The 23540-nt window shown below is 41.9% G+C and overlaps 1 protein-coding gene across 1 annotated transcript in view; it reads right to left on the minus strand.

Moving 5' to 3' along the window:
• Positions 1-23540, minus strand: part of LOC124613773 (hemicentin-2-like) — an 803230-nt gene that overhangs the window by 131274 nt on the left and 648416 nt on the right. The window contains exon 8 of the mRNA XM_047142489.1: positions 12638-12768. Within this exon, the coding sequence (XP_046998445.1) occupies positions 12638-12768 (131 nt within the window). The remainder of the gene's footprint in view (positions 1-12637; positions 12769-23540) is intronic.

The following is a 23540-nucleotide window of genomic DNA, read 5'->3' on the forward strand; positions in this document are numbered from 1 at the left end:
CTGTGCTGGTACTGCGAACGGCTGAAAGCAAGGGGAAACTACAGCCGTAATTTTTCCCGAGGGCATGCAGCTTTACTGTATGATTACATGATGATGGCGTCCTCTTGGGTAAAATATTCCGGAGGTAAAATAGTCCCCCATTCGGATCTCCGGGCGGGGACTACTCAAGAGGATGTCATTATCAGGAGAAAGAAAACTGGTGTTCTACGGATCGGAGCGTGGAATGTCAGATCCCTTAATCGGGCAGGTAGGTTAGAAAATTTAAAAAGGGAAATGGATAGGTTGAAGTTAGATATAGTGGGAATTAGTGAAGTTCGGTGGCAGGAGGAACAAGACTTCTGGTCAGGTGACTACAGGGTTATAAACACAAAATCAAATAGGGGGAATGCAGGAGTAGGTTTAATAATGAATAGGAAAATAGGAATGCGGGTAAGCTACTACAAACAGCATAGTGAACGCATTATTGTGGCCAAGATAGATACGAAGCCCACACCTACTACAGTAGTACAAGTTTATATGCCAACTAGCTCTGCAGATGACGAAGAAATTGAAGAAATGTATGATGAAATAAAAGAAATTATTCAGATTGTGAAGGGAGACGAAAATTTAATAGTCATGGGTGACTGGAATTCGAGTGTAGGAAAAGGGAGAGAAGGAAACATAGTAGGTGAATATGGATTGGGGGACAGAAATGAAAGAGGAAGCCGCCTGGTCGAATTTTGCACAGAGCACAACATAATCATAACTAACACTTGGTTTAAGAATCATGAAAGAAGGTTGTATACATGGAAGAACCCTGGAGATACTAAAGGGTATCAGATAGATTATATAATGGTAAGACAGAGATTTAGGAACCAGGTTTTAAATTGTAAGACATTTCCAGGGGCAGATGTGGACTCTGACCACAATCTATTGGTTATGACCTGTAGATTAAAACTGAAGAAACTGCAAAAAGGTGGGAATTTAAGGAGATGGGACCTGAATAAACTAAAAGAACCAGAGGTTGTACAGAGATTCAGGGAGAGCATAAGGGAGCAATTGACAGGAATGGGGGAAATAAATACAGTAGAAGAAGAATGGGTAGCTTTGAGGGATGAGGTAGTGAAGGCAGCAGAGGATCAAGTAGGTAAAAAGACGAGGGCTAGTAGAAATCCTTGGGTAACAGAAGAAATATTGAATTTAATTGATGAAAGGAGAAAATATAAAAATGCAGTAAGTGAAACAGGCAAAAAGGAATACAAACGTCTCAAAAATGAGATCGACAGGAAGTGCAAAATGGCTAAGGAGGGATGGCTAGAGGACAAATGTAAGGATGTAGAGGCCTATCTCACTAGGGGTAAGATAGATACCGCCTACAGGAAAATTAAAGAGACCTTTGGAGATAAGAGAACGACTTGTATGAATATCAAGAGCTCAGATGGAAACCCAGTGCTAAGCAAGGAAGGGAAAGCAGAAAGGTGGAAGGAGTATATAGAGGGTCTATACAAGGGCGATGTACTTGAGGACAATATTATGGAAATGGAAGAGGATGTAGATGAAGATGAAATGGGAGATACGATACTGCGTGAAGAGTTTGACAGAGCACTGAAAGACCTGAGTCGAAACAAGGCCCCCGGAGTAGACAATATTCCATTGGAACTACTGACGGCCGTGGGAGAGCCAGTCCTGACAAAACTCTACCATCTGGTGAGCAAGATGTATGAAACAGGCGAAATACCCTCAGACTTCAAGAAGAATATAATAATTCCAATCCCAAAGAAAGCAGGTGTTGACAGATGTGAAAATTACCGAACTATCAGCTTAATAAGTCACAGCTGCAAAATACTAACACGAATTCTTTACAGACGAATGGAAAAACTAGTAGAAGCCAACCTCGGGGAAGATCAGTTTGGAATCCGTAGAAACACTGGAACACGTGAGGCAATACTGACCTTACGACTTATCTTAGAAGAAAGATTAAGGAAAGGCAAACCTACGTTTCTAGCATTTGTAGACTTAGAGAAAGCTTTTGACAATGTTGACTGGAATACTCTCTTTCAAAGTCTAAAGGTGGCAGGGGTAAAATACAGGGAGCGAAAGGCTATTTACAATTTGTACAGAAACCAGATGGCAGTTATAAGAGTCGAGGGATATGAAAGGGAAGCAGTGGTTGGGAAGGGAGTAAGACAGGGTTGTAGCCTCTCCCCGATGTTGTTCAATCTGTATATTGAGCAAGCAGTAAAGGAAACAAAAGAAAAATTCGGAGTAGGTATTAAAATTCATGGAGAAGAAATAAAAACTTTGAGGTTCGCCGACGACATTGTAATTCTGTCAGAGACAGCAAAGGACTTGGAAGAGCAGTTGAATGGAATGGACAGTGTCTTGAAAGGAGGATATAAGATGAACATCAACAAAAGCAAAACAAGGATAATGGAATGTAGTCTAATTAAGTCGGGTGATGCTGAGGGAATTAGATTAGGAAATGAGGCACTTAAAGTAGTAAAGGAGTTTTGCTATTTGGGGAGCAAAATAACTAATGATGGTCGAAGTAGAGAGGATATAAAATGTAGACTGGCAATGGCAAGGAAAGCGTTTCTGAAGAAGAGAAATTTGTTAACATCCAGTATTGATTTAAGTGTCAGGAAGTCATTTCTGAAAGTATTCGTATGGAGTGTATCCATGTATGGAAGTGAAACATGGACGATAAATAGTTTAGACAAGAAGAGAATAGAAGCTTTCGAAATGTGGTGCTACAGAAGAATGCTGAAGATTAGATGGGTAGATCATGTAACTAATGAGGAAGTATTGAATAGGATTGGGGAGAAGAGAAGTTTGTGGCACAACTTGACCAGAAGAAGGGATCGGTTGGTAGGGCATGTTCTGAGGCATCAAGGGATCACCAATTTAGTATTGGAGGGCAGCGTGGAGGGTAAAAATCGTAGAGGGAGACCACGAGATGAATACACTAAGCAGATTCAGAAGGATGTAGGTTGCAGTAGGTACTGGGAGATGAAAAAGCTTGCACAGGATAGAGTAGCATGGAGAGCTGCATCAAACCAGTCTCAGGACTGAAGACCACAACAACAACAACCTTCAGAATTTGAAAGAGAGTATTCCACTCAACATTTTCAAAAGCTTTCTCTAAGTCTACAAATGCTAGAAACGTAGGTTTTCTTTTCCTTAGTATTTCTTATAAGATAAGTCGTAGGGTCAGTACTGGGCCGTCCTCAGTGGCCGTGCGGTTCTAGGCGCTCCAGTCCGGAGCCGCGCTGTTGCTACGGTCGCAGGTTCGAATCCTGCCTCGGGCATGGGTGTATGTGATGTCCTTAGGTTAGTTAGGTTTAAGTAGTTCTAAGTTCTAGGGGACTAATGACCACAGCAGTTGAGTCCCATAGTGCTCAGAGCCATTTAGAGTCAGTACTGCCTCACGTGTTCCAACATTTCTACGGAATCCAAACTATCCTTCCCCGAAGTCGGCTTCTACCAGTTTTTCCATTCGTCTGTAAAGAATTCGCGTTAGCATTTTGCAGCTGTGATTCATTAAACTGGTAGTTCGGTAATTTTCACATCTGTCAACACCTGCTTCCTTTGGGATTGGCATTATTATATTCTTCTTGAAATCTGAGGGATTTTCGCCTGTCTCATTCGTATTGCTCACCAGATGGTAGAGTTTTGTCAGGACTGGCTCTCCCAAGACTGTCAGCAGTTCTAATGGAATGTTGTCAACTCCCAGGGCCTTGTTTCAACTTAGGCCTTTCAGTGCTCTGCCAAACTCTTTACGCATTATCATATCTCCCATTTCATCTTCATCTACCTCCTCTTCCGTATTCATAATATTGTCCCCAAGAATATCGCCCATGTATCGACCCTCTATATACTCCTTCCTCCTTTCTGCTTTCCCTTCTTTGCTTACAACTGGGTTTCCATCGGGGCTCTTGATATTGATGAAAGTGGTTCTCCTTTCTCCAAAGATCTCTTTAATTTTCCTGTTGGCAGTATTTATCTTACACCTCGCCAGATAAGCCTCTACATCCTTACATTTGTCCTCTAGCCATCATTGCTTAGCCATGTTGCACTGCCTGTCGATCTCATTTTTGAGACGTTTGTATTCCTTTTTGCCGGCTTCACTTTGTGCATTTTTGTATTTTCTCCTTCCGTCAATTAAATTCAGTATCTCTTCTGTTACCGAAGGGTTTCTACTAGCCCTCGTCTTTTTACCTACTTGATCCTCTGCTGCCTTCACTATTTCATTCCTCAAAACTACACATTCTTCTGCTACTGTACTTCTTTCCCTCATTTCTGTCAATTGTTCCCTTATGCTCTCCCTGAAACTCTGTACAAACACTGGTACTTTCAGCGTATCCAGGTCCCATCTCATTAATTTCCCACCTTTTTGCAGGTTCTTCAGTTTTAATCTACAGTTCATAACCAATAGATTGTGGTCAGAGTCCACATCTGCCCCTGGAAATGTCTTACAATTTAACATCTGGTTCCTAAATCTAATAATAATATAATAACCATTATATAATCTATCTGAAACCTTCTAGTATCTCCAGGGTTCTTCCATGTATACAACCTTCCTTCATGATTCTTGCTACAAGTGTTAGCTATGATTAAGTTATGCTCTGTGCAAAATTCTACCAGACAGCTTCCTCTTTCATTTCTTAGCCCCAATCCATATTCATCTACTACGTTTCCTTCTCTTCCTTCTTCTACTGTTGAATTCCAGTCACCCATGACTATTAAATTTTCGTCTCCCTTCACTACCTGAATAATTTCTTTTATCTCATCATACATTTCATTAATTTCTTCATCATCTGCAGAGCTAGTTGGCATATAAACTTGTACTACTGTAGTAGGCGTGGGCTGCGTGCCTATCTTGGCCACAATTACGTGTTCACTATGCTGTTTGTAGTAGCTTACCTGCACTCCTACTTTTTTATTCATTATTAAACCTACTCCTGCATTACACCTGTTTGTTTTTGTATTTATAACCCTGTATTCACCTGACCAAAAGTCTTGTTCCTCCTGCCACCAAACTTCATTTTTTCCCACTATATCTAACATTAAACTATCCATTTCCCTTTTTAAATTCTCTAACCAGCCTGCCCGATTAAGGGATCTGACATTCCACGCTCCGATCCGTAGAACGCCAGTTTTCTTTCTCCTGCTAACGACGTCCTCTTGAGTAGCCCCCGCCTGGAGATCCGAATGGGGGACTATTTTCCCTCCGGAATATTTTACCCAAGAGGACGCCATCATCATTTAATCATACAGTAAGGCTGCTTGCCCTCGGGAAAAATGACGGCTGTAGTTTCCCCTTGCTTTCAGCCGTTCGCAGTACCGGCACAGCAAGGCCGATTTGGTTAGTGTTACAAGGCCAGGTCAGTCAATCATCCCGACTGTTGTCAAGGGGGTGGGGGGTGGGGGGGGGCGCTGTTCAGTTTATATATGTAAAATTAAAATTTTCTTTTTAGTTAAGAAAATACCATTTAATCCAACAGGCTGTGGGCTAAATGATGATAAAACGAGCTAATACACGAGAAGTTTAGTATGAAAGTGTTGTCTTTAGACGATGTTCTACACAAGCCCTTTTCCAATAGATCATTGGAGGAGAAAGAGAGTTTTAAAGAGTTGTAATTCTGTCAGAGACAGCAAAGGACTTGGAAGAGCAGTTGAACGGAATGGACAGTGTATTGAAAGGAAGGTATAAGATGAACATCAACAAAAGCAAAACGAGGATAATGGAATGTAGTCGAATTAAATCGGGTGATGCTGAGGGAATTACATTAGGAAATGACACATTTAAAGTACACTGCTGGACACCGTAAATGCAGCACCCTGAAGGAAGAATCCGAATCATGTGAAATTTACACCATGGGTTTGCAGCGATGAGATATGCAACTGATTAGAATTTCAGCGCAGACGCACATCACGCGCGCCTGTGGCGCCACCTCATAGCGCCATTTAAAGCTTGGCGATTTCGACGAGTATACGTTCGACACGTGTGTTTACCTTGTGGTTGTTTCACATGACGATCAGTTATGCCTCGTAGACAACAGCGAAAATCGTTTGATCAAGTATCCGAGTTCGACAGAGGAAGGATGGTGGCTTACCGAGATTGTGGATTATCATACAGAGAAATCGCTAGTCGTGTTGGACGAAACCAAACAACTGTAATGCGGATATGTGACCGTTGGATGCAGGAGGGTACGACGGACCGACGTGGTCGATCGCATTCACCTCGGTGCACCACTGCACATGCTGATAGGCAAATTGTGCGCATGGCAGTGACGGATCACTCAGTGACATCCCGAACCATAGCACAGCACATTGCGTCTGTAACGCATCATCCAGTGTCTGCGCGTACCATTCGACGCCGTTTACAGCAGAGTGGTCTGTCCGCAAGACGTCCATTGCTTCGTCTACCATTGACGCAGAACCACAGACGTCTCCGTCGCCAATGGTGTGATGACAGACGGATGTGGACGGCAGAATGGAATGACGTTGTCTTTACTGACGAGGCACGCTTCTGTCTGCAGCACCACGATGGTCGGATTCGAGTGTGGAGACACCGTGGAGAGAGGATGCTGGACAGCTGCATTATGCACCGCCACACTGGTCTTGCACCGGGTATTATGGTACGGGGCGGTATTGGATATTACTCTCGCACGCCTCTAGTACGCATTGCCGGTACTTTAAATAGCCGGCGCTACATATCCGAGGTGCTGGAGCCAGTTGTCCTTCCTTACCTTCAGGGCTCGGCCACAGCCATATTTCAACAGGACAATGCGCGACCACACGTGGCAGGCACTGTCCAAAGGTTCTTCGTCAATAACCAGATTGAAGTGCTTCCCTGGCCGGCTCGCTCTCCGGATCTTTCGCCGATAGAAAACATGTGGTCCATGGTTGCTCAACGAGTGACCCAGATGACATCCTCAGCTGCCACACCAGATGATCTTTGGCAACGTGTGGAAGCTGCTTGGGCTGCTGTACCCCAGGAACACATCCAACGTCTCTTTGACTCAATGCCGAGACGTGTGGCAGCGGTGATCTCCAACAATGGCGGCTACTCTGGCTACTGATTCTGGCAGGAACCACATGCCACAGACATCTGTAAACGTAATCATTTGATACTTGGCCGACATGTTATCTACAAAATAAATTTTGTTGTGCTACCTCTTGTCTTTCTTGGTGTTGCATTTACGGTGGCCAGCAGTGTAGTAAAGGAGTTTTGCTATTTGGGGAGCAAAATAACTGATGATGGTCGAAGTAGAGAGGATATAAAATGTAGACTGGCAATGGGCAGGAAACCGTTTTTGTAGAAGAGAAATTTGTTAACATCCAGTATAGATTTAAGTGTCAGGAAGTCGTTTCTGAAAGTATTTGTATGGAGTGTAGCCATGTATGGAAGTGTAACATGGACAATAAATAGTTTAGACAAGAAGAGAATAGAAGCTTGCAAAATGTGGTGCTACGGAAGAATGCTGAAGATTAGATGGGTAGATCACATAACTAATGAGGTGTTGAATAGGATTGGGGAGAAGAGAAGTTTGTGGCACAACTTGACTAGAAGAAGGGATCGGTTGGTAGGACATGTTCTGAGGCATCAACGGATAACCAATTTAGAATTGAAGGGCAGCGTGGAGGGTAAAAATCGTAGAGGGAGACCAAGAGATGAATACACCAAGCAGATTCAGAAGGATGTAGGTTGCAGTGGGTACTGGGATATGAAGAAGCTTGCATAGGATACTGTAGCATGGAGAGCTGCATCAAACCAGTCTCAGGACTGAAGACCACAACAACAACAACAGGTGGATCTACTTCAAATGTAAGTCTAAGAACAGGGAGTTTGGGACGAGGATCACTGATAAGGCGTACGTAACACTGAAAATTTCGAAATACTTGCAAAATATTTTGATTGTATTCTTAAATGTCCAGAACAAATACATGAGCTGAAATACTCAAACGCTCACGAAAATCTATAAGATTTACCCGCAGCTGTGAAAGAAACTGAAAAAGTTATTAAATCAATATGAACCTAGTGGAGAAGAATCTATACTAGTCTGTACCGAAAATAAAAAAGTAAGCAAAAGCTAATATCGGAGAAAACCTGGAAACAGAAGGACTCCCATAAGAAAGTCAATAAATATTAACACAACAAAGACATTTTTTGCATGCAGTTGCATATAACGTATTTTCCAAGATTATTCCAAACAGAGTAGAAACACGTAAAGTTCCGTAGGATAAAATTGAGGAGTAAATCTCCAAGGTGTGTCAACACATAAAATTACAACATAAAAGTAATAACAGGTAAAAATAAAATGTTTATGAACCCAAAAATGTCCAAGTTTAAGTAAACGCAATCACCAATACAACGTAAGGATCAGCTTAATTTTTCAAGGAACACGTCGACAGTACAGAAGGAGTGTCCCATGATGAAACTCTTCAGTTTCGATTTGAAAGCACGTGGATTACAGCTAAGAATTTTGAATTCTTGTGGTAGCTTATGAAAATGGATGCAGCAGTATACTGCACACCTTTCTGCACAAGACTTAAGGAAGTCCGATCCAAATGCAGGTTGGACTTCTGCCAGTGTTCACATAGTGAAAGCTGCTTATTCTTAGGAATAAGCTAATATTCTTAACAAGAAACGATAGTAAAGATATATATACAGTATACTGAGAGGCCAATGTCAAAACACCAAGACTACTGAATAGAGGTCGACAAGACCTCCATGACCTTACACCCCTTATTGCGCGAACCGCCCGTTTCTGAGCCAAAAATATCTTTTTAGACTGGGAAGAGTTACCACTAAATATAATACCATACGACATAAGCGAATGAAAATAAGCAAACTAGACTAATTTCCGTGTCGAACGATCACTTACTTCTGGTACCGTTCGAACAGTAAAAGGTCAGCATTAAGTCTGAGCAAGATCCTGAACGTGAGCTTCCAACGACAGTTTACTATCAGTCTCAACACCTAGAAATATGAACTCTTAGGTTTCAGTAATCATATGCCCATTCTGTGAAATTAAAACGTCGGTTTTTTTAAATTGTGTGTTAGAAACTGTAAAAACTGAGTCTTACTGTAATTTAGCCTTATTTTATTTTCTACGAGCCATGAACTTATGTTATGAACTGCACTATTTGAAACTGAGCCAATGTTGGACACAGCCTCCTTTACTACCAAGCTGGTGTCATCACCAAACAGAAATATTTTAGAGTTACTCGTAATACTAGAGGGCATATTATTTATATAAATAAGGAACAGGAGTGGCCCGAACACTGATCCCAGGGCCACCCTCCCCCCCCCCGCCCCCCCCCCCGCCCCCCCAGTTTGACCATACCCTCCCCCCCCTCCCCCCCCCCCGGTCAGACAACACATCACAGCCAATCATAGTCATTCTCAACACTTTTGCTGCCTGCTGCTAAAGTAAGAGGTGAACCAATTGTAAACTACTCCCTGTAATCCATAATGGTCCAACTTGTCGAGCAATGTTTTGTGATCAATCAACACAATCAAATTAACTCAAACAATATACCTAACGTTTGAAACGTTTTCTTTAAGCGATCCAGTACCTCACAGAGTAAAGAGAATATACCATTCTCAGTTATAAAACCACTTCTGAAGCCGAACTGTACATTTGACAGCCAATTATGTGATACAAAATGATCAATTATTATTACATACACAGCCTATTCAATAACTTTAGTAACTTTAGCAATCACTAATGGCATAGAAATAGGTCTCAAATTGTCTACATTATCCCTTTCTCCCTTTATATAAAGCAGCTTTACTGGTGCGTACTTAAATCGTTCAGGTAACTGACAATTCCTAAAGGAAAAATTACAATATTGTTAAGTATAGGGTTAAAATGTGCAGCACAGTACTTTAATATTCTGCTAGGCCCTCCATCATATCCAAGAGAGTCCGTAGTCGTCATTGATTTAATGACTGACTCAATCTCTCCCTTGTCTGTATCATAGAGGAGTATTTCAGACAGCAATCTGGGAAAGGCATTTGCCAAGGCAGTTATATGATTCCCCGCAGAAATTAAATTTTTGTTTAATTCACCAGCAATGTTCAGAAAATGATTGTTAAATACTATACATACATCTGATTTATAAGTAACAGAAATATTTTTTCTGAGGACTGACTTTATATCGTCGACCTTGAGCTGCTGACCAGACACTTCCTTCACAACTGACCATATGATTTTAATTTTATCCTGTCAATTAGCTATTTTATTTGCGTACCACATACTCTTTGTCCTAATAACAGTTTTAAGCACCTTAGTGTACTGTTTGTAATGGGCTTTGTAGCTTGATTGTCACTACTTCTAATATTGTGATATATTTTTCGCAATGTTCTACTTGATATCCTTATCCCACTAGTCATCCTCCAAGGCTCCCTTTCACTGCTAGTACCCCGTTCAGAACGTTCTAATGCAAACAACTCGCAAAGAGCACGAGAAATGTGTTAAGGAAAGCATTATATTTGTCAATTATGTTTACTGGCGTTATAAAGATCCTGCCACTCTTGTTCCTTCACGAAATTTAAAAAAAACCTCTGTTGCCGTTGGAATAGCTTTACTGCATAGTTTGTAACACTTGTAGGAGTACAAATGCCTTTTAGTGTTAAAATTTGTGCATCTTGGTATGAAAGGCAATTCACCCTTTTATTGATATTATGCCCATCTAGTAATGAAGAATGAATAAAATATTATCTGTGACTGTGTTACTGCTACCCTGCAACCTAGTTAGAAGAGACACTGTCAGCATCAGACCATATGAATTAGGAGATTTACCAACATCCTTTGTCTTGCACAATCATACACAAAATTAATATTGAAGTCACGACGTATAACTAGTTCCTGGTACTTCCTGTAAAGTGAATCATGTACCCTCTCTAGCTTGAGCAGAAATGCTCTGAAGTCAGAGTTAGGAAACCTACAAACAACAACAATTACAAGTTTAGTTTCACTAAATTCTACTGTCCTTGCACAACATTCAGATATCTGTTCATTGCAGTGCCATGATACGTCTATGCACTCAAATGGAATACTGTTTTATACGTACATGGCCACTCCCCTACTCCGCAAGGAACAACTTGAAAAACAGCCAGCTAATCTGTATTCTGGTAAAGGAAGCCACTGAATTGCCAAATTACTTAAGTGGTGCTCCAATATACCAATAATTTGAGAGTCAACATCTATAAGCAGTTCACCAACTTTATCTCTAATACCTCTTACGTTTTGATGAAATATACTGATTCCTTCTCTACTTGGAGACATGACGGCCTCTAAAGATGATTCCTTAGTCAGAGGGGCTTCCTTTAAGCAGATATACCTATCACCTGACTTCAGTCTAAAAACGGTGCAGCTCTACACTAACTACTACAGGAATTTTTCCGTGAGTGATCCCACTACCCCTCAACACTGTCACCTATAAGCTTTGCCAGCCTCCCCTTCCCATACCTATCGAGGTGCAGTCCATGCCCAGTAAAACACGATCTACTGATAGACTCAACTGGCAACACTGCATTGTGGCCCATGCCCTCAAACTCCGTGCCTTGACCAGCCCCATGTTAACCTGCCTAATTGCCGCATTAAGATGAGGCCGATCACGACGCTGAAACAGTTGCACGAAATGCACATTAGTCACTACCTGATCCCCTTTCGTAAAATTCCTACATAGCTCCCCTATGCTGCCGGTCACCTGAGCCAACCCTGCACTAGGCTTCACGATGCTGGTGACCCGGTACTCACTCCCCAACACTTTCTGCAACTTCTGGCCCACACCTCTAGCGTGTGAACTACCTAGCAGCAGAACCTTATTCCGCCTGTTATACTTTGCATCTGACTTGGGCCTCCTAACTGTTGAGGACTGCTGCATATTTCCTACACCTACAGCTACAAGTAGTAAATAGTAAGGTGGATTTAGATAGGGCACATCATGTTATGAATAACTACTTGATGTCATGTCAATCATCTGCCACAGATTCCTGGATTAAAAAGATGTTTGTTGGTATCCAAAATTCCATTGATTCCGTTGACAGAAACTGTAGATAAAATAAAACGATGTGAGCAGAAGTAGGTTGACTCCCTTTTCAAGTTCGTGCAATATTTCGCCTGAGTGTGACGTAGGAAAAGGAAAACCACTTTCTAAAGATTTACGTGTAGAGTATAAGCGCTTTATGAGCACCGCTTCATGCAACGGCAGATAGGCCAGTTATTTAAGAGCACTGCCTAACAGATTGTCGGCTCACTTTTGATTCCCGCTGCTCCGGTAATTCTTTTATACTTCATTTTACTCCTCCCATTTTTAGAGGCTGAAATTTAAATATATTAATGTATAATATTTACTTTAAAAAGTTCAGTTTATGTACACAAAATTAATATAGTAATTTTAGTTATGATTAGTATCCTTGTGAGTCAAAAAGCTGCTGGCCATCACATTGTAGCACCCTGGTAAAATTTCGCACGTGTCACCGCTTTTATTACTATTACCAGCACAGAAATTCAAAGATAATGACTCACGAGACAATTATGCTACAACACATATCTTAAATAACACACACTCGTTAGAAATGTTTGACTCAGATCACGCTCTTAGCTTTATCAAAAGCACAGCAGACATCGCGGGTACTTACGTTGTGCAGCCATTGCACCCTGAACGCCTGCGGCTGCGCCTTGATGCGGCAGTCGAAGTACACATCCGAGCCCTCTCGGATGTCCGTTGGGTCCAGAGAAGGGCCGAGGCTAACCGTCACCTCAGGGGCGTCTGGAAGGACAAACAGAGACTTCGCTGAAGCTCCACTGATCCCTACATCCAAGCGTGTTCATAGCGTGTCAACGCTGTGCAGTAGAATAGCTACTGTTATTACTCGTGGTACAAAAATCAGTATATGTGAATAACTATTCCTTGCTCAGTAAAGCATGTCATAATTCCTTTCTTCAATACAAGTGCACTTCCACTAATGGGGTGTTATAGCAAAGGCGTTTTAACTGACTCGAAAAAGTTCTCAGAACCCTACGCTCCTCTACTATAACATAAAAATTGCTAATGTCCTGCTGTTTTTCGCATATTAAGTACGGCAATTTTTTCGAAGCTTTGTATGCCACTTTTGTGTAATTAATGCTTAACGAAACCACAACATTTCTTCCATAATGTAGTAGCATGTTCTCTTACACTTCTTTCTAAAAGTGGCTTAATACCCGAGAGCCATTATTTGGCCATATTCTGTAGTACAACCATCTACAAAGAAAGTAAATAACTTGTGTTAAACACCTGCCTCCAAATGATGTTTCTTATTGATCCCTGCACGCAGACTGATTGCTCGGATTCAGAAACCTAAGTTGTGAAGAAATTCAGTTGGTTTAACTCAGCAACATGTGAATTCATAACAAAGAACTGAAAACCGAGTCTTTCAAGTTTTGCATGCATGTGATTTACATTTCTCGCCATATGGGGAACCTTTTCATCAAAATTCCAATTTTAACATGCAAAATACAACTCAATTGTCAGACAGCAGACAAAATGATCTCTCTTAATTAGTTCTCCTTCTGCATAAACTAGGGGAATTTGTCGTCGCAAAGAATATCGGTTATATTCCCAGTGGACTTTTAGTCTCAGTTTTATTTGGTTATTCTGAACGAAGAACAGACACTAAAAATATCAGTTTGGTTTGGAGAAGATAGAGGAAGAATCGGGTTAAATCCCTTGAAATTGTGATCCAGAGAAAACTCTCAGCTATGTATGATGCCAAAATACGATAGCAACATTAAAATTTGTGGAAGACGAATGAGATACAATATGTATAGAATTCAAGTTGAAGTAGCACAAACATAAAGTAATGAAAGACAATTCTGTATTACGAAGGATACGAACCACAGCTTATACCGAATTTGATTCGAGGCTACAAATTACAAAATCAGTGCAGCGAATGAAAGAAAATTTCAGAACGGAGAAAGCATGCAAGAGAAACAGATGTCAGTGTTACGGTTCACAAACGATATGGCATTTCGTACAGGAAGGAAAGGAAAAATGCAAGACCTACCGAAAGGAATGGGCAGCGTAATTAGCACAGTATTCGACTCAAGAACCAACGGAGCAAAAATGAAGGCGATCAAGACCGAAACGTCTTAACATGAGCTATTCCATCGCCTCTATTGAGCTTCCTTCGACCTTTATATACCCTGCAGCACCTCTGTTTGTCTGTGCAACTGTGCTTTTGAAGCTGGGGAGGACGAACAGTAGAGCGTATCATTAGTGTGGTACAAGGACGTTCAGATTCTGTAATTTCTTAACTTTTATCCTACGTTTGACACATCTGTAGGTATACAAAGTGTGTATGTGCTCCTACAACCACGTTTATACTGTATTTCTGTGTCCCATGCTATATTTATGTTTTGCTTTTCCTGATTTTTACCTGGTCTCCTGGAATGTGTGAGTTTCTGTGCGATGCTTCCAAATACTGTGGTTCACGGATACGAGTTCATTGAATGGGAGTGGTAGTCAAGCCAGCATTATTGCAGAGTTTCAGTAGTGTTCTTCCTGGCCAAAGGGACATTAGTAGGTGCTGTACACAGCTATTGATAGGTTGGTACAGATAGGCAGGACCAATTTTTTTTGCCCTTTTCCTCTGCTATCTGTGGACCTCTGTCCGGCAGCATGGAACGGGACAGTTTTGGTCATCGTGATTTATGTTAGGAAGTTGGAACGTCTCAGATCTTAGTTTAGTTGAGATGTTAACGAGTTAGTTCACGTCTAGCCATGGTAATGCATACAGTAATTTTTTTTTCCTGTAGGGAGCACCATCAAAGCTTACTAATATGTCATTTCTGTAACTCGATTCTTTATCCTTCGGTAGCTTAGCTATGGGAGGTTGCCGTGACCAATATAACTCAATTCAGTTAATGTGCATCTCATTTGTGAATGTTTCATATATTTTCTATAAGCTGGTATTATAATTCTCTCTATCTAATTCGATTTGACTTCATTTCGAGAGTTTCGTGCTCTTCGTAGCGCGTGAACTGCTTCTCATGTGTCATATTGAGCTTCCGCTCCGGTAATTCATTCCCCTCTTATTGCAACCTTTCTACTACTTGCCGCGCGAATGTAATTTTATTTTTGTTGAAAGTCTTTCTTGAATTCCGTGTTTTACGTTGTTTTATTATATGAATTACAGCACGTGAATTTACTTCACCTGTGAGCTATCAGCTGGACATTGTTATTGGTTCACATTAGAAGTCGTGTGACAATTTGCTTTATTTGTAAATTTTTCCGTATTTTTCGTACTTCCGAAACAGAGAAGGTGAATGAGAGTTACTGACCAAGCAGCTGACGGGTAAAGTTAATTGCTCACTGGCGCATCGTACATGAGTTTGCTGACCGATATTATCCTTGCGGTCTCTTCTATGTGTGAATAATTGGTTCGAATGGGAGTGTTCGTGTAGTTTGACAAACTCTTCCTTTCTTACTTGTTGTTGTTGTGGTCTTCAGTCCTGAGACTGGTTTGATGCAGCTCTCCATGCTACTCTATCCTGTGCAAGCTTCTTCATCTCCCAGTACTTACTGCAACCTACATCCTTCTGAATCTGCTTAGTGTATTCATCTCTTGGTCTCCCTCTACGATTTTTACCCTCCACGCTGCCCTCCAATGCTAAATTTGTGATCCCTTGATGCCTCAAAACATGTCCTAACAACCGATCCCTTCTTGTTGTCAAGTTGTGCCACAAACTCCTCTTCTCCCCAATCCTGTTCAGTACCTCCTCATTAGTTACGTGATCTACCCACCTTATGTTCAGCATTCTTCTGTAGCACCACATTTCGAAAGCTTCTATTCTCTTCTTGTCCAAACTAGTTATCGTCCATGTTTCACTTCCATACATGGCTACACTCCATACAAATACTTTCAGAAACGACTTCCTGACACTTAAATCTATACTCGATGTTAACAAATTTCTCTTCTTCAGAAACGATTTCCTTGCCATTGCCAGTCTACATTTTATATCCTCTCTACTTCGACCATCATCTGTTATTTTACTCCCTAAATAGCAAAACTCCTTTACTACTTTAAGTGTCTCATTTCCTAATCTAATTCCCTCAGCATCACCCGATTTAATTTGACTATATTCCATTATCCTCGTTTTGCTTTTGTTGATATTCATCTTATATCCTCCTTTCAAGACACTGTCCATTCCGTTCAACTGCTCTTCCAAGTCCTTTGCTGTCTCTGACAGAATTACGATGTCATCGGCGAACCTCAAAGTTTTTACTTCTTCTCCATGAATTTTAATACCTACTCCGAATTTTTCTTTTGTTTCCTTTACTGCTTGCTCAATATACAGATTGAATAACATCGGGGAGAGGCTACAATCCTGTCTCACCCCTTTCATACTTATCCTATATTTTTCCCACGTATTGAGATACGGCTACAAAGCAGGTACTGTAAATCACGTATTCTTTTGCGATTATTGTTTAAGTTAATGGTGTTTTCGTAATTTAAATTCTTGAACAAATGTTCAGTAGTTTTTCACTTGTGATACCAGCGTTATTTAGTACAACCCACCCGACTTCCCAGTCTGGTTTCTTCAAATGCATCTAATTCCCAATGACTATTTGATTTTATAGCATTCTATATTTTATGTGTCAATCTGAGCATCTTTAATTCAGTTTAATGAAATCGGGAAGATACATTTCCAGTGATTCATTGTAATCTAAAATGATGTAGCCGGCCGGGGTGGCTGAGCGGTTCTAGTCGCTACAATCTGGAACCGCGCGACCTCTACGGTCGCAGGTTCGAATCCTGTCTCGGGCATGGATGTGTGTGATGTCTTTAGGTTGGTTAGGTTTAAGTAGTTCTAAGTTCTAGGGAACTGATGGCCTCAGAATTTAAAACGATTTAACTACTCACCAGCTCGTAAATTTAACTGACTGAGACATATCCTATTCAAACGAGCTCTAGGCTCGCTTTCAGTCTTACCATCGAGTAGGATGAGTATTTGAAAATCGGTAGAAAACATACAAGAGTAGTGAAGAAAGATTTATGACTTGCTGAACATGAAAATTAGGGACTTCACTGAAGTAGAGTAAGTGTCAAAATTCTTCTATGTTGGAAGTAAGTTAATAGATGATGCCAAAAGTAAGCAAGATATCAAAAACAATGTCGACGTGAGGAAAGATGTCTACAATAGAACAGGTCTTTTGGTATCATATCTGCTTAGAGAAAAGGATAATAATTTGCAGACCGAGTATGTGTCTAACACAGCAATGTAGAGAAGGGAAACTTGGATCATCGGAAGCCGGGAGAAGCATTTGAAGTGCGACAGCGTCAGAGAATGTTTAAAAGCATGTGGACAGATTAAGTAAGAAGTGAAGGAAACAGACTAGAAGAAAGTAATATATGAAAGAACCTGGCCGGCAGAAGGTAGAGGTAATTGCGAGATTTGGATTGGTGTTGGAAATGGCTGTCGAATGGAAGAGCAATAGTGACAGAGAGGGACAGAAGTACCTTAGACAAAATATAACAGGTTATGGGCAATAGAGATAGGTAGGAAAAAGGATGACAGCATTAAACCATTATTTGTCTAATGTAGGGCAGATTACGCTAATGCACTTTTGATTTACAGTCGAATTAACGCACCAGTTGCATTATTATTGTAATTTATTTAAATACATTATCTGGTTTCATGATGATAGTAAACAGCAGACCGTGACATGTAAATCAATAACAAACGTGTAGCTGTTTCATATATTCGACTGCAGAGAAATCGAAGACGTTGATCTGTAGCAACGTGCGCCAGTTGACGCGTGTTGATAAAGCATACTTGACCTTTTAGCAACAAATAATTCTGGACAAACAGTGAATATTGAGACTAATACAGAGATTAGCGACCACAAGGCAGTTGCTGCTAGGCTGAATAGCGTAACACCTACAACCATCAAAAAGAAACGCGAAGTATATCAATTTCAAAAAGCTGATAAAAATGCTCTTAACGCCTTTTTAAGAGACAGTCTTCACTCCTTCCGATCTGATCATGTAAGTGTAGGAAAGTTGTGGAATGTTTTCAAAGAGATAGTATCGACAGCAATTGAGAGATATATACCACATAAGTTAATAAGTGATGGTACTGATCCCCGATAGTACACAAAACGGGTCAGATTGTTGTTGCAGAACGTAAAAAGCATGCCAAATTTAATAGAACTCAAGATCCCCAAGATTGTCAAAGTTTTACAAAAGTTCGATATATGGCGTGTACTTCAATGCGAGATGCTTTTAATAATTTCCACAACGAAATTCTGCCTCGAAATCTATCAGAAAACCCTAAGAGATTTTTGTCATACATAAAGCACACCAGTGGCAACACGCAATCAATACCTTCACTGCGCGATGACAACGGTGAAGTCACTGATGACAGTGTCACTAAAGCAGAGTTATTAAACACGGTTTTCCGAAACTCCTTCAACAAAGAAGACGAAGTAAATATTCCTGAATTCCAATCAAGAACAACTGCCAAGATGAGAAACATACAAGTAGATATCCTCGGAGTGACGAAGCAGTTTAAATCACTTAATAAAGGCAAGGCCTCCGGTCCAGATTGTATACCAGTCAGGTTCCTCTCAGAATATGCTGATAAAATAGCTCCAAATTTAGCAATTATATACAACCACTTGCTCACAGAATGATCCAAACCTAAAGACTGCCCAAGTCACACCAATACCCAAAAAGGGAAATAGGAGTAATCCGCTGAATTACGGGCCTATTTCACCAACGTCGATTTGCAGCAGGGTTTTGTAACATATACTGTATTCGAACATTATGAAGTATCTCGATGGAAACGATTGATTGACACATAGTCAGCAGGGTTTCAGAAAATATCGTTCTTGTGAAACACAGCTAGCCCTTTATACTCATGAAGTAGTAAGTGCTATCGCCAGGGGATGTCCAATCGATTCCATATTTTTAGATTTCCAGAAGGCTTTCGACACTGTTCCTCACAAGAGTCTTCTAACGGAACTGCGTCCCTACGGAGTATCGCCTCAGTTGGGTGACTGGATTCGTGATTCCCTGTGAGATAGATCACAGTTCGTTGTAATAGACGGAAAGGCATCGAGTAAAACGGAAGTAATATCCGGCGTTCCCCAAGGAAGTGTTGTAGGCCCTCTGTTGTTACTGATCTGTATTAACGACATATGAGACAATCTGAGTAGCCGTATTAGATTTTTTGCACAGATGATGCTGTCATTTACCGTCTTGTAAAGTCATCAGTTCATCAAAAGGTCTTGCAAAATTATTTAGATAAGATATCTGCGTGGTGCGAAAAGTGGCAATTGACAGTGAATAAGGAAAAGTGTGAAGTTGTGTATCTTGAAGTTTTCCCGGCGTATTGATTGGTCCATACCATTTCGGGCTTGCAGCCGGATCACGTTGACATCTTGGCACGATATTTCGGCTAACAAAGATGCAGCCATCTTCAGGTGAGTACGAGACTGAAGATTACTGGTGCGCGTCGTTTTATATATACCGAAAATTGGCGCGGCGGCGCCTGCGCAGATGGAGGAGGCTAATACTTCGCCCCCTACCTAATTTGGCGCGCTCTGCAGCAAAAGCGGGCCGCGCATGCGTAGTGGTGTACCTACATTTGCGCTATGTGTCGTAAAGCGCCTTCGCGCAGCTGAGGCGCGGTAATCGAAAGTATAAAGTCAATTTTCGTCAGCCGTCGCACTAGATGCAGACCCATGTCTCTGTGAAGCGATTAAAGAAATTACAGGATCCCATGCTTTATCCATCTGAAAGTCGCTGTCTCGATTAATAAGATCCTTTGCGAATCGGATCTCCACGGACTCCTTGATAATGGATTCCCAAAAAGATCTAGTTGTCGCTAAAATTTTTGTTCCAGAATAATCCATGGAGTGTCCCGTCGAAATACAGTGTTCTGCTATGGCTGATTTGTTGGGTTGTAGTAGACGTGTGTGGCGCTCATGCTCCACGCTTCTTTCCCGTACTGTGCGAGTAGTTTGGCCAATGTAGGATTTGCCACATTGACAGGGGATCTAATAAATACCCGCCTTCCTCAGACCCAGATCGTCCTTCACAGAGCCAAGCAAAGCCGATATCTTCGTAGGTGGTCGGAAGATCACTTTAACACGATGCTTCTTTAAAATCCTTTCTATTTTAGAGGAGAGGTTACCCACATACGGAAGAAATGCCCTGGACCTGACCACCTCTTTGTCTTCTTCTTCTCGTTTCACTTTACATTTCCTCTTTGTTACAGCTGTGCGGATTTGGCGTGTAGAATATCCATTCTCCCTGAAGACGGATTGCAAATGTTCTAATTCTTTAGGAAGGCTGTCCTTGTCAGATATCACATGTGCCCGGTGCACCAGAGTACGCAGCAAACCCATGGTTTGTGCAGGGTGGTGGCAGCTTGTCGCCTGCAAATACAGATCTGTGTGTGTGGGCTTCCGGTAGACGGAGTGCCCCAAAGATCCATCGGTTCTACGATTGACAAGGACATCCAGAAACAGCAGACATCTATCTATTTCGACCTCCATGGTAAACAGAATATTCTTGTGAATGGAATTCAGATGTTTTAAGAATCCTGCCAGTTCTTCTTCTCCATGGGGCCAAACTACGAATGTGTCATCCACGTAACGCCAGAGGGCTTTCAGTTTAAATTCAGCCGACTCGAGTGCCTTCTCCTCAAAGTCCTCCATAAAAAGGTTTGCTACCAGAGGGGACAAAGGACTGCCCATGGACTGCCCATGGACTGGGCTCACAACAAGTCATCTTCTAGGCAGTCAAAAAAAAATGGCTCTGAGCACTATGGGACTCAACATCTTAGGTCATAAGTCCTCTAGAACTTAGAACTACTTAAACCTAACTAACCTAAGGACATCACACACACCCATGCCCGAGGCAGGATTCGAACCTGCGACCGCAGCAGTCCCGCGGTTCCGGACTGCAGCGCCAGAACCGCTAGACCACCGCGGCCGGCTCTAGGCAGTCATCGAAGTTTGCACGCCTATCGACAGCATCGCCGCAAGAAGGCACTTTTCGACGCTCCGTGGTTAATTTCGTGGATAGAGTTTTGGACAACACGACGCTGTCTGTACTCGGAAAACGACTTAACTTCGCTCCTACACGTAAGACTCCACCTTTCGCGGATTTCATAAGTGCTAATGAAGAAGCTGTTAGACCCCTTCCCAGCGACGCAGCTGAAGAAATCAGGCGTGAAACATGCCGTGCACTTAAGACAGCGACTCCTCTGAAGAACAACATTTCTTCTAGCGAGAGGGCTGCACTTCGCAAACTTCGTGAAGATCCCCACACTGTGGTTCTCCGAGCGGACAAGGGCAATGCGACGGTACTTTTGCCACGAAACATCTACAACGAGAAGATTTATAGCCTCCTTGATGAATCCATATATCGGAAGATCGACAAAGATCCGACGAGCAGAGTAGAAAGAAAATCGACAGTTTTGTTAAACTCTTCTACGCTTCCACCTGAAGTCATTAAAAGACTGAAACCGCATAGCTCTGTTCCACCGAGGCTTTATGGTCTTCCGAAAATTCATAAAGAGGGACTACCATTACGCCCTATTGTTAGTAATATCGGTGCGCCAACCTATGACTTAGCACAACATCTGTCTTCGTTACTGAGAACTTACGTGGGCAAGTGTCCACATCACATTCGTAATTTCGCCGATTTCATTAGTAGAATGAAGTCGCTCAAACTCCACAATTCTGACTTATTAGTGAGTTTTGATGTCGTCTCTTTATTTACTAAGGTTCTACTGATGGATTCACTGGTACTCATTAGCAGAATGTTCAAAGCCGGCATAACAGCATTATTTCATCATTGCCTGGCCTCAACTTATTTCTTATTCAGTAATGAATATTTTGAACAAGTTGACGGTGTGGCCTAGGGCAGTCCTTTGTCCCCTTTGGTAGCAAACCTTTTTATGGAGGACTTTGAGGAGGAGGCACTCAAGTCGGCTGAATTTAAACCGAAAGTCTTCTGGCGTTACGTGGATGACACATTTGTAGTTTGGCCCCATGGAGAAGAAAAACTGGCAGGATTCTTAAAACATCTGAATTCCATTCACAAGAATATTCAGTTTACCATGGATGTCGAAAAAGATAGATGTCTGCCGTTTTGGATGTCATTGTCAATCGTAGAACCGATGGATCTTTGGGGCACACCGTCTACCAGAAGCCCACACACACAGATCTGTATTTGCAAGCGACAAGCAGCCACCACCCTGCACAAACCATGGGTTTGCTGCGAACTCTGGAGCACCGCGCGCATGTGATATCTGATAAGGACAGCCTTCCTAAAGAATTAGAACATTTGCAATCCGTCTTCAGGGAGAATGGATATTCTACACGCCCAATCCGCACAGCTGTAACAAAGAAGAAATGTAAAGAGAAACAAGAAGAAGAAGACAAAGAGGTGGTCAGGTCCAGGGCATATCTTCCGTATGTGGGTAACCTCTCCTCTAAAATAGAAAGGATTTTAAAGAGACATCGTGTTAAAGTGATCTTCCGACCACCTACGAAAATATCGGCTTTGCTTGGCTCTGTGAAGGACGATCTGGGTCTGAGGAAGGCGGGTATTTATAAGATCCCCTGTCAATGTGGCAAATCCTACATTGGCCAAACTACTCGCACAGTACGGGAAAGATGCGTGGAGCATGAGCGCCACACACGTCTACTACAACCCAACAAATGGCTCTGAGCACAATGGGACTTAACAACTTAGGTCATCAGACCCCTAGAACTTAGAACTACCTAAACCTAACTAACCTAAGGACAGCACACAGCCCAACAAATCAGCCATAGCAGAACACTGTATTTCGACGGGACACTCCATGAATTATTGTGGAACAAAAAGTTTAGCGACAACTAGATCTTTTTGGGAATCCAGTATCAAGGAGTCCGTGGAAATACGATTGGCAAAAGATATTAATCGAGACGGCGGCTTTCAGATGGATAAAGCATGGGATCCTGCAATTTCTTTAATCGCTTCACAGAGACATGGGTCTGCATCTAGTGCGACGGCTGACGAAAGTTGACTTTATACTTTCGATTACCGCGCCTCAACTGCGCGAAGGCTCTTTACGACACATAGCGCAAATGTAGGTACACCACTACGCATGCGCGGCGCGCTTCTGCTGCAGAGCGCGCCAAATTTGATAGAGGGCGCGGTATTAACCTTCTCCATCTGCGCAGGCGCCGCCGCGCCAATTTTCGGTGTATATAGAACGACGCGCACCAGTAATCTTCAGTCTCGTAGTCACCTGAAGATGGCTGCATGTTTGTTAGCCGAAATATCGTGCCAAGATGTCAACGCGATCCGGCTGCAAGCCCAAAATATGAAGGACCAAGTGTGAAGTTATTCACATGAGTACTAAAAAAATCAGCTAAATTTCGATTACGCGGAAAGTTACAGAGAACTGAGGACTGTAAATTCACTTACATACTTAGGGATTACAATTACAAATAACCTAAACTGGAACGATCACATAGATATTATTGTGTGTAGAGCA

The sequence above is a fragment of the Schistocerca americana genome, chromosome 4 (genome assembly GCF_021461395.2).
Source record: "Schistocerca americana isolate TAMUIC-IGC-003095 chromosome 4, iqSchAmer2.1, whole genome shotgun sequence".
Classification (NCBI taxonomy): Eukaryota; Metazoa; Arthropoda; class Insecta; order Orthoptera; family Acrididae; genus Schistocerca; species Schistocerca americana.